Genomic DNA, 12,869 nt, shown 5'->3' on the forward strand with positions numbered 1-12,869 from the left:
CCTTAGTTAGTTTTGTGTCACTCATTCATTCATATGCTTCCATTTGCCTTATTCCTTTTTTGTCGACACCTGAATTTCTCCTCTGTAAGACAATAAAGAATATTTCTAGTTTTAGTTTTAGCTGTTCTCCATCTTTAAAATGTACTACCCTTCAAGGACCTGCAGCTCAGTAAAGCCCCACCAGGCAGCCATGCATTCTTTGGATTCTGATTGGAATGTTTTATGTAGATTGAAGTTATCTTAACATGGTAACAAAGGGAAACTTTTGACTGAAACCCCAGTGATGTTTCCATTTTAATATGCAATCAATACCTTTATACCCACAGACTGAGTTATCCAAGCATTCGCAGCTTACAGGCAATAAACCCTTCAGACAATCCACAATAGCATTCCTGTTTCTGCTACGGTTTGCAAAGGTTACGTTCACTCTGCCAGAACAAAGAGGCTTTAGGTTGTCAGGAGAATAAGTAATATTAATAAATTCAAGTGATAAGCAGGTTACCTCAGGCAGCTGCTTTAAACCAAGTAAAATTTGTATTACTAAACCAAATATTTTTCATAATCCAAACAGGTATTATGTTATTCTTTATCAATCTTGAGATAGATCACATAAATTGACCCTATTACCGTAGGTAAACATGCCCCAGCAACGAAGACTTTAAACACCTGTAAAACTTGGGGGCTCTAACAAATCCTAAATATAAATATCTTTACAGAAGGTGGAACACATTTGTTAATTAATCAGTCAAATATCTCGCCTTGAGTTGCGTGGGCGGCAGCAAATGTTGAAAAATAATTTCTTATTCATTGTGCAAGAAAAAAGAAACAATAGAAAACAGAAAAAATATTTAAAACCAACTCATAAAACATTGCTAGAAAATCTATTAAATGAAACAAATAATATCAGAGATGCAGAATAACAGACATTTACAAATACAAATGTTAATTTGGAAAAATTTTATCATAGCAAATTTATATATTTTTTTGCAAAACTATCAAACTTCTGCAGAATCAGTTGGTAAAGATTAAAACGATCACTGACAGTTAGCAGCTGTATGCCAGCTGAAAATGGTTCAGGTATTATCTCAAACCTGAGCTTAACTCTGATGCTGTGAAAAGTCTTCCCATCAGCAAAGTTTCAGGAGGATGGTCTCCTTGCAGAAATCTAAAATGGAAACCTTCTTTCTCTCTGCAAACATCAGTTCTGCTAACATAAATCTTTAAGATGGATAAGGATCACATACTTGTAGCAAATAAGTGCTTCACTAGACGTTGGCAAAGGTTTTACAGAGTTATTTGGAATTGTCCAGTTCTTACCTGACCATTTCTTTTGACATGGACATAATTTCATGTCATGAATCATTACATTTAATATTTCTGTGAAGTAAAATGACTTTGATCCTCAAAGTTTTTGTCCTGAGAGAGGAACTGGACAGGCTTCCTACTCTCCTACACACTCTTTGCTGTATTCATTGAACAACTACTTACATTTTTTTAAAGTAAATATATAAATTTAAAAGCTTACTGAACTAAACGTTATCCTATATGCTGACAATATACACCTTTTTCTTTAAAATGAAAACAAAAATCCTCAGAATTTTCATTTTTAAAACGCTTTTCAGTCATATTTAGGTAAAATGGCATGAACAGTTTTGACTGGATGACATACTGATACTATCAAATAATATCCCATGACTTACATTTAATCGTAGCAAAATCAATTGCGCGGGTAGCTTTAAAATACAGAAGTATTGTAACTCTTCTTTAAACTTTGTTTGGAGACTTAATTATGTACCTATTCTAGGTAATATTTTATACAAAGCAGTGCACATCCAGCTCAGATATGTTCAAACTTTCCCTTTTTTTGATTCTCTAAGGTCCCCTCTGGATAACTACAGATAAACAAACTGCATTATAACCTGCTGGCTTTGATGGTACTCCTAATATTCTAAAATTCATCCACAGACTGTGTTAAATGGTTAGCAGCTGTAGGCCAGCAGACAGATTTAATAAGAAGGAGGTCTTAGTGGGCTATAATGAAAAAGGAAAATTAGGTTTAGACGATGCTCTTTGGTACAAACTGTTAATTAACAACTCTGAAAAATATATTATTATAGTTTTTTCTTGTTTACATTTCAAACAAACATGAAATAATTCTAGATTTTCTATAATAAAACCTAATTCTAAATTCTAATATTCCTCTTTAGGTATTACTTTCCCTGCTTGCAGCAAGAGTGGAAACCAAAGCTTTTTGGAATGAGCATGCAGCAGATGATAGTAAGCATCTGACAGCTTCCTTTGGTAGCTCCACATTACTAATGCCATCCCAGAGCTCTCAGTAATACAGAGGAAGCTTCGTATCATCTAGGTAGCTTTTACTTGAATGCATTTTTTAGTTCTTCTCTGAAGTTGGGAGCAGCATACATCGGTTTGTACTTTATCGTGTGAACGTGGCTGCAGTGCAGAGGAACAGGAAGGAGCTGATGAAGGCGAGCCGAGGTGAATGGAAAAATGTCTTGTGATATTTTGAGCAAAATGTAAAAAATAAGCAGGCAAACATATCTAATGAAGGAACTTAAAGAATCTTTATTTTCTTAAGATATAAACTGTTTGGAGAATTTCAGATCTAGATAATTTGTAAAAGGGCCACCTTCAATTATTTAAAGTTTCCACTACATATTGAACATGTTTCTTTTTCACCTGATTAAAGTTTCATAACTCTTCGCCCTGGAAGCTATTTCATCAGAGTGAATCAAAGTGCTGCTAAACCACAGCATCAACGCCAGATTAAAAGTCCAACTTGAATTAGATGACAGCTTTTTGATGTTTTAGTTTGCGGTCCAACACCGGCCAGGAATCAGCCAAAGTCAAATGTATATTTCAAAAACACTTTTAGGATCAAACAAACTGCATGCTAGTTTGGTGCTGAAACAAAATAGAGCACAAAAGTGCGAGTATGTGGATTATATGGATGACTTGTGCAGAATATGTTCTAATCCTAGCAAACTGAGGGTGCATATGTATGCACGGTGTTAATACTGCTTAATCCTGACCTGTCCAGGGTGCTGAACAGGTCGGGCTAATGAAGTGTCCAGCATGTTGGACAGATCATTGCTCTAACACAGGCCTAGCATAGAGTTGGGTGGTTCACCATCATATTAGGTAATTATATAGCTATAAATCAAGTGGTATCTTTTTTTTTTTTTGTATGGTTAGTATGGTTTCAAATAAACACAATTTTTCCAGATGGCTCTTTGATGTTTTATCGTATTTATCAGGGGTCATTTCTAATAATAAACATATATGCTTCCATTAAATGCATCGCAAGCCTCATTCTAATTTAATTCTGCAGGGTATGTTTGTAAAAGAATTAGCGGTAATGAATAAGAATTTGAAATAGTTACTTTTGAGCTACTGGATGAACCACCGGTTCAGGATGAGAATATGTTGCTTTTTAGTCACAAAAGTATAAAGTGCAACATTTTTTAAATTGTTCATTTTGAATTATTTCTTTAGCCATTCTCTTTTTAAAGAAGCCATTTAGACCGCAAACTTTTCCTTCACTGCAAGGAAGCAATCAGGCTTCAAGAATGGTGCTGATTTCACCTTATTTATACAGGAGGTCAGAGCTGAGTCACAATCATTGAATACATAAAGACACACACATGTCCAGCAGTGGGTAGCTGAGTAACAAGGCATTAGTCAGCACATTGGGTCACTCATGAATAAACTGGAAAGACCCACTGGGAACTCAGAGCTAGGCTGGCTTCCCAGAGCTTTCATTTTATTGTAAAAATGTGAACTCTAAAATCAGGATGAAAACATAAAGTTGGTCTAAAAACCAAGTATATCTTTCGAAGAGGTTCATTCTATATACATGTGTTTTAGGATGACAGGAGATACTTTCTATGTTTCAAAGCTCTATTGAAAGTATTACTAATTTTAAAATTGACCAGAAAATTTTCAAGAACCTGTTTAAGATGTGAACTTGCCAATATTCAACATTTTATGTGTGCAGATTCAATAAAATGAGGGCCCAATATATCACAAGCATGACTGCGAGCTCCTGCTCTGTGATGGAGGCTTGATTTAGATGTGCTTTTAGATTCTGCTCCTTCTGGCGTAAGGATTTCTAGCTGCTACCATATAGAAAACAGTAGCGTCTCAAGAGGCGGGATTTATTAAAAAACAAAAACAGATCGACATGTGAGTAGTAGAGAATCTACAGATGCAGAAATCAGAAGCTAGGAGCGGAGAGGAGCATGAACCGATGCGTGTCACATATAGGGGGCCTCAATTTGTTGAATCTGCATGCATAGGATGTTCAAAACGTGCATGGGGAGTAGTTTACCTTCAAGTGCTTTGAATAAAACTGCTGGTACAAGTATTCCTTACATGTGTGCCTTTTAGGCACAACTCTGACATTATATTATAAGGTTTTCTGGTCTTTACATAATGTACAAGAGCTTATGCACACTTGGAAAGAGGGACTGCTGCAAAGTCACAACTACAATGCAAGTGACTTTCCATTGTTGCAAAAGTTCATCTAGGAGGAGTTAATTCTGCCAAGTCAGTGACTCAATCCTATATTTTGAGTTTCCTTAGATAACTCAACATTTAGCCAATCTTAACAGAAAGTTAAAACCGTGCAGCCAGTCTTTTCTCCTGTGCTGTCACAAAATGAAAGCATAGTTCAAGTTATGGTCTAGTTCAAGTCTCCATAGTAATAGGTATTTTCTTGAGTGCATATTTTTTAATTATAATAACATATTCACTTTTTAAACCGTGTGGGTTTAAGGTTTAATGAGTAACCTCCAATGTTTTCTGCATTTTTATTTTGAATACTTTAGGACAGCATTTCAAAGAAATTGTCAAACATAATTTTACTCGGTGCAGTTGTCATGTTATTAATATAGGCATAAACTATTTCTCCAGCCCTCTTAAACAAGTACCCTTAAGGGATAACGAAACACAGCAAAGAGAAAGCCCTGCTTTAAACATGTCACCCAGGCATCATTTCATGAAAAACATCCCGCTTCAGACCATGCATCAAAACAATCCTCCAGGAGTCAGGCTGCTGCTTGTAAACCCATGTAGAGTGTGACTGATAGGTGATCTGATGCAATTTTCTTCCTAATTCTCATTCTGCTCTTGTCTTCAGAGACAGGGATGTTATTAATCTGGGTTTAAGACTCAGGACAATCTTCCTTTGACCTAATCCCACTGAGTGGCTCAGTGTGAAGCCCTGACAATAAAAAAAAAAAAAAAATTTCTCCACCATCCTTTTATATAGGATGCATTTCAAATATTACACTCTATTACAATTTTGATTAAATCAAAAAACCTAAATAGAAACCATTGAAGATTCAGATCTTGTGTTTTTGTTCTTTATTTATATCTAAGTTCTGATCATGTTTTTTGCTGTTTCTAGTTTTTAATCACAGTTGTAAGTAAAGCTGATCTCTGCTGGTTTTCTAAAAACAGATTCTGCTTTTATTTGTGCATTTTTTTAAGCATCTCTCTTCAACTCATATTCTTACAGCCAGCTGATAGGTTGTTTTTATCGCCATGACCTCCTCTGACATTTAGTCCTGTATTCTGATTGTAATTTTGACCTTGATCAAATCTCTGCTTTATTCTGCATCTTATCACTCAGGGAGCACTTCAGATATATATATATATAGAATTTTCTTTCACGTTATTCATTCTTCCAAAGTGGCATTTGCTTGACATGTGACAACTTAACTATCATATCTTTCTATACTGTAGTTTTTTTTAGATCTTGACTTGTTGACTGACAAGCTAGAATGTCACCACATATTACACCAAGCAGCAATGCACTAGGGTGCTATGCATCTTTAATGTTTTTGAAAAATGGGAAATATGTATGAGATGTGAGTGGCGTTGAATCATGATAGTCAAAAGATGATATGGAGCCTCCAAAATAAGCTCTGTAGACATCCAGTTGGGAGCAGCTAAAGTGAACTTTGCTAAGAGGCTGGGTATCTCCAGGCCTGGAACTCGGCAAAATATTCATCCAAATCATACAGTAATAAAGCTAGTGTGCTGTTATACATATATATTAGATTCAAAGTTTCGTAAAGAGTTGCATTTTGATGTTTTAGGAGCCCAAACAACACAGTGGAGGTAAAAATAACAATGTCACTCTTAATTCTGTAAGCTGAAATGACCGGGACACTACGGATAAAAGCACACAGATGGAAGACTAATAGTTTCCCACCACCATTTCTGAAGGCAGTCCAACTCCGTAATATCATAAGACATTTACACATAATGGAGAGCTAATGTGAAAATGATGGCCTTTTCAAATCAAAGCTGCATGTGGGTGGTGGAATCGAAGGGGTGGGAGGGCGAGGGGTGTTAAGGCTTATCGAACAAAAAGGGGAAACTCTGTAGCAGCAGAACTTTCTAGGAGGGCTGGAGAAAGGAATGACATTTTCGGTAAGATATCTATCAACAAGGTTTAATGGGCTTTCCTGAGCACTTGCCTGAGAAATGGCATTCTTTTTTAATGGTTAATTAATAAATGAATAGATAATGATGAATGGCTTCCATTTAGTCCTCCTGTTAATGAAATGATTTGCTGTTCGTATTGTCGGAGGGAAAATTCCCTGGTCTCTGCAGTAATCTTGGCTTTATTTCATAATCATACATAACAAGGAAACCATGCATAGCTTCAGCTAAACTAACCAAAGACTAAGTGAGTGGACAACTGCATTTGATCAATTAGCCTTTTAACATGTCAGATTTGACAATAAGCTCCACAATGCTCTTATTAATGACCAACTGATACTTGTAAATACTATGCTTGAGTGTAAATACACTGAGATAAAAAGTGTCCATCTAACCAAGCCTTACAATCATATAGCTAGCTAAAAATACTTTTTAACTTGATTGTTACACTAGCAAGAGCAGATTCTGATAGATTATTAATCTCCTTTTAAAAAGATTCCACTCACAATATGCGCAATAATCTGCCTGTGCATTAAGATAACTCGACTTGGTAAGAATTCTTGTTTAGAGAATATCCTGATTTCCAGTGTTGTATAGTAACGAAGAAAAAATACTTCCCTAATGTACTTAAGTATATTTTGGAGTAATTTATACTTTCCAAGAGTATAATTTTTTTTGAGAACTTTCACTTTTACTTCACTTACGAATTTAATTGCATGCTTTTACTCTGATACATTTTCAATGTTTGGTTTAGTTACTAAGTAAAAAAAGACGAAAAAAACGAGCAAGAGAAACCAAAGTGTCTTGACCCCGCCTACTGACTACAAAGCCGGGTTCTGCCAGGGCGTGTTCAACAACACCAATAGGATACGCCTGTTTCGCAAAGCCAGTCTAAATTTATCCTACAATTGGTTGTTTATATTATTTAATGTGAATTTAACCGTCAAATTTACCAAAATGTTAAAAAAAATGTAAATCCAATTGCACTACTTTTTACTTTTACTTTTCACTACATTACTTGAGTACATCTATTTTTACAGTAATTCTTATACTTAAGTACAAGCCATTTCAGATACTTTAAGACTTTTACTCAAGTTACATTTCAGTCAGTGACTTGTACTTTTACCAAAGTCCTATTTTGGAGAGGTATTTATACTTTTACTTGACTCTGAGATTTCAGTATTTTATACAACACTGCTGATTTCAAGAAGTCTTACCAAATACCATTATCATTCTGCACTGGCTGATAATTGCATTGTTTGTGTTAGAATCTTCTTGAAAAAGAATAATAATTCAACGGATTAATCTGTCAGTGTCGAAACAAGATCAAAAAGATTTTTGGCTGGATCTAAGAATGTAAGACTTAGTTATATTGATAATCTTTGCAGTTTAGATACAAAAACAAATGAAAAACAAAGTCACTTGATCAACCAAACATTCCTCAAAGGTAATCCACGAGTGCATAAAGGACTCTTAGAGAAGGCCACAAACCCCCAAAGAACTAATACTAATCTAATATAAGAACAAATTATATTCATTGCAGTTTGAATATAATGTGCACATACTATATTATATGACAAGTTTAAGTGTTGCACTTTAACTTCATTTTAAGTATAATATGCTAACTACATTTTATCTACACTTAAAGTGAGAAGAAAACTGTGGACCAAACTCAAACATGTTGAGTGTTCCAAATAATTGTTTGAATCACTTTTTCAACAGGAATTGAAATATTAATTAAATGAACTATAATATTCTATTTCTGACTTATGACAGCATAAGTTTCCGATCTTTAGCTCAAGTACACTTGGGTAGTGAACCAAAAAGCCCAAACTTAAAAAGTCCAAGTAAAGTAAAATTGTAGAGTTCTAGTCTGTGTCCAGATGTACTGCAGGTATAATTTAGATACTAAACTGACTCAGTTTATCTTACAGTTGGATTTGATTGGATTTGGGCTTCGCCAAGCAATTATCGACTGACCATAGAAGACCGGACCAAAGTTTCTCAATGGCAATCTGCAAGATTGATTGCTTGCTAATATAATGATTTGAAAAACCATGCAGTTTTATAAATTAATATTTTATAATCTGAAATATCATATAAATTCCAGCATAACAAAAAAATTGAAGAAATTTGAAGTAAAACTATTTTTGATAGTATATATTTAGCTATGGGAAACAAACAGTTGAAACAAGCAATCTCACTAGGTACATCAGTTGAAAACTTTTATGTAAATTAAGAAAACAAATTGCAAGAGGGGCCATGACTGCAATGCAAAACTGCAGGACAGCATGTCCCTTGAATGCATCTTGATCTATCTGCACTCCAATTTCTTTTAGGTAGAAGACATGATACAAAGGCTGGAAAAATTCAAATCCATTTAACACTCAGTTGTTTAGCAGCTCAAGCCATACAAACAATAAAACAAACAAAACACCCAAAGTGACACCATTCTGAGAGCAGAAGTATCCATCATAGAAGACACTCAGTGTACATGTATGTCGGCGAGAGTCATTGATTGCAGCAAAAAAAAGAATCCCACCGTAGCGTTAATCAATTAATCAATCAATAGCATGGGGGCTCACATAACTTTAGTCAAGGGCATAGGTAGTGAAAACAGAAAGTGATGAATCAGCATCAATCAACAAATTGATCAGCCTGCTGTTTCCCTCAAGTAACCTGGGATATGAATAATGGCTACCTCAATTTGTGAAAAAGTGTGAAAAAATGCAACATTTAAGTAACACAACTATGTAAGTTGGAAGTTACAGGTAAACACCACCACTCAGTGTACATGCAGTATCAATGCAACCTCCTCCTCAGGAAGCAAACATTTTAATCACTCAGCCTGGTGCAAGCAATAGTTTTGATAGGTAGACACATATGTAGGAACCTTTGCAGCATGTACAGCAAGAGAACAATCATTTTTAGACCAGCCTTGTGTTTCAAATTCTTGCTCTAAAGATATTTTACAGAAAGAATTGGGGTCTATAGGTCTAAAAATTTTTCCATAACTAATTTCTCATTGCAATGCAACCAAGACAGACTGATACTAAAAATACAATTCCATACAAACTAAATATCCAAACTACCAATTAAGTTCTGATGTATCTATGTAACAAAATACCCATCTTTGTCCAATGCCATCATAACCAGGCTAACATAAAGTATAGCTTATTCCTAAGAGTTTTGAACTACTTTCATTGTTGATTAAAACTTCTGAATTGGGCCAACATTTGATCAATTTAACTTCAAATATTCATCGCTGTTTAGCAACATAGCCTTATAGCATTTAAAGCACAATTTTCCAAAATAAGCACAATAAGACTCTTCTTCTTAAGGTCAATTCAAACTCCAAAGTCTACAGCCAAGCAGCCACAGTAGAAGCAAGATGTTTTAGGACCGCAAAGTATAGAACAGACTCACGTGTTTTGCGGTGGCTATGCGCCCGTGTGGTCAGTGTGGTAGAGACCTCCTCGGTGGTAGTATGTTCCGTAGTCCACATTTGCGTAGAGTCATGAAGAACCGTTGGATTCCCTGGAGGTGAGCTAGTCGTCGCTGCTCCAACTACAAAGGTCGTCCGTGGCGCTGTGGTGGTTGTAGTAAAGCTTGAAGGTATACGTCCGTTACGATTTCCAGGGATCCGAGGTGTCACCTGACTGCCAGAGGCTCCACCTCCTTTAGGGTGTATAGTTGTGGTTGTAGCAATAATCCGTGTTCTACCTTTTGCCACAGTTACAGTTCTAGGTGTGGGGTTTCCACCATCGACTGTAGAAATAGTTGTAGTCGTGGTAGTATCAGGGCCTTTGGGAATTCCACTGGGCTTGGAGAGAAAGATAGGATCTTGGCCTATTCGATTAGCATCCACCAGATCAGTTGGCACATAATCTCGCACCGTACCCACAACAATCCATTTCAAGAGCATTAGGCTCAGTCCAAGGCCAATAAACCCAATAAGTAAGGGGACCACACACAGCCATGTTTGCTGGCGAGGCCATACTGCACACCGAAAAGGACCCTGTTCCTGAGCCTGCACCTCTCCGCGGCCCCCAGTACCCCCTGAACCCTCAGGTTCCTCCAGGATCACTGCCCCGGATACAGCTGCTCCAGAGCCCTCGCTCATCTTGTCCTGTCGTCCTTTATGGTTCATTGAGGGTTAACCCTGCAATAGAAACTGATAGCACATCGCAAAAATGGTTCTCGATAATGTTGGACTTTAAAGAATGACTGGAGAAACACAGAAGTTGTTCCCCCACAGACTGTCAGTTAGAGCTATCCAAAAATGTATCCCAAGGATAGAGAGAACTGCAGGGTTGAAGAAGATACATGCAGACACGCAACTGCAAAAGCAGAATTAGCCACACTCACACTCAGAGACACCCAGTCAGATATACGAGAGGTTGCATGTAAGCCATATCATCAAATTGATGTATGTTTAGTTCCAGCCAACTCGTGATTTCCAATGTCAAACTTCTAAAAGGATCCCTGTTAGGTAAGTAAGAGGTAAGGTTGGAAAAAAAGGGAATCCTTTAGCAGTAGAGAAAGAGGCATAAGAGATATGAGTGGGGTGGTGCGTCTTCACATCTGTTAGAAATGATTGGAAGTCGGTGCCGTAGAAATCCACAGATATGAATCGATTTGAAGATGTAGCATTTGTTACAAATCCACAATTGGACTGCGATCAGGGAAACTTGTAGGGTGGGTCCAGTCTCTTTTTGTAGTTTAGAGATCTAGGAGGATGTTGTCCAATGCGGTGCAATGAACATCTTCAGTCAACCTTTTCTGTTTTAAATTCCGATTCAGTTGTAGCTGAAAAGGGAGACTATTTTTCTTTCATGTATCAGCGCAAGCTAAACCCACTCTGCCAATAAAATCCACACCTAAAAATGCAGGTTTTTTTCCCAGAAGTGCAAAACAACAAACAAATATATATATATATATATATGTAAGAAATACAAGCACAAGGGTGAGACTTGGGGGACAAAACAAACCCCCATAAAACAACAAGGGGTGTTGTCACGCAGTATCACTGGGCGGATAAATCTGCAACTGCAACGAGTGATCCTTCTTGGTCTCTGGCCGGCTGTGGATCAGATTTCCCCCAAGCTGTCCGCTCAGCTCTCTTGCCGTCTCAGTGTGCTGTTCGTTAATTCTGCAGTGTGCTCTCAGAAAGCCTCCTCTTATGTATTTGCGCGGAACATTCCGCCACAGAGGGGATACAATTTTAAGAGGAGGCTGATGACGAGCTGAGAGTTGAGAGAAAATTATTTGAAGCAAAGATCAGACAGCACAAGACAAAAGTCAAACCAATATCAGGAAAAGACTGTGAAGAAAAAATATATATATTCCACAAAGTGGCGCTTTTTTTCTCCTCCCTTAGTTCCTTAAAAGCCTGCGCTCTCCTCAGTCAGCCTGGGATGTGTTGTCTGATAGCTGGGATCCTCTGCCAGTCCTTCAGTCCTGGATGCTTTTTTTGGAGATGATTAAAAATGTGCAACCCTCTCCAGAATGAGGACTTGCAACCACAGCGGCGAGCTGTTCCCCAAACAACCCTCCCCCTTCTGAGTTCACAGCATCCAACGATTCAGCTGTCTTTACCTGTAGCAATTTCGCTGCAGACGCACATACAGCTGCCTCCCTGAGCTGCTGCCACTAAGAGACAGGGAAAGAATGAGAAGGGGAGGAGGAAAAAAAATCCACCAGAGCGGAGTGCACCATGGTAGAGCAAGAGAAAAGGAGAGAAGGGGATAGAGCGAGGGAGGAGGAGAGAAAGAGGCTGCACCTGCTAGATGCACCAGCTCTGGGAACAGTGCCCACCTCCGTTAGCAGGGAGGGGAAAGAATAAAGATGCAGCATGCATACAGAAAAGTAGAAAAAGGGGAGTAGAGGTGTGTCTACAGATAAAGATAATGAAGGAAGGGAGGGGGAAGAGGGACAGAGAGCTCTGCATCCGCACATAAGCCAGCTACAGTGAAGAAGTCCCAGACGAAGCCAAGCAGAGGCACTAAGCGGGAGCCGTCAGTTGCTCAGTTCCACCCACAGAAGGGCTTAATGGTGCCGGTGGAGTAATCATTTTTGCTAACATAAATAATGTTCAATAAGCATTTTTTTTCTTAGGTGATAAAACAACATTTGCACTGGTATAATGATTTTAAATCGATACCAAATAACCATTTCTCATTAATGATTTTTTTTCTTCAGTTTCTTTTGCAAAGCCAATTATACAAACATTTGAATTACAAAAAGGGAAAACTTGTGAAGTAGCTTTTGTTGAAAATTTGTCCTCAACTAATGTCTTATGGGACTTAAGTCATATACTAGTGAGTTTGCTAAAATATTTTCAGAGCAGAAGATGGCTGCCAGTGTTTGAAAGTTACAGCAGTAACCATTCCACA

The 12,869-nt window shown here is 37.4% G+C and overlaps 1 protein-coding gene across 2 annotated transcripts in view; it reads right to left on the bottom strand.

Moving 5' to 3' along the window:
- LOC107089736 (pro-neuregulin-3, membrane-bound isoform-like) overlaps positions 1–12,297 on the bottom strand; it is a 581,689-nt gene extending 569,392 nt beyond the window's left edge. For both annotated transcript variants that reach the window (XM_015382677.1, XM_015382676.1), the window contains exon 1: positions 9,901–12,297. In XM_015382677.1, coding sequence (XP_015238163.1) covers positions 9,901–10,624 — 724 coding nt within the window. In that variant the 5' untranslated portion in view covers positions 10,625–12,297. The remainder of the gene's footprint in view (positions 1–9,900) is intronic.
- Between the last annotated feature and the right edge of the window lie 572 nt (positions 12,298–12,869).

This window comes from Cyprinodon variegatus, unplaced genomic scaffold, assembly GCF_000732505.1.
Source record: "Cyprinodon variegatus isolate N-32 unplaced genomic scaffold, C_variegatus-1.0 Scaffold262, whole genome shotgun sequence".
NCBI lineage: Eukaryota > Metazoa > Chordata > Actinopteri > Cyprinodontiformes > Cyprinodontidae > Cyprinodon > Cyprinodon variegatus.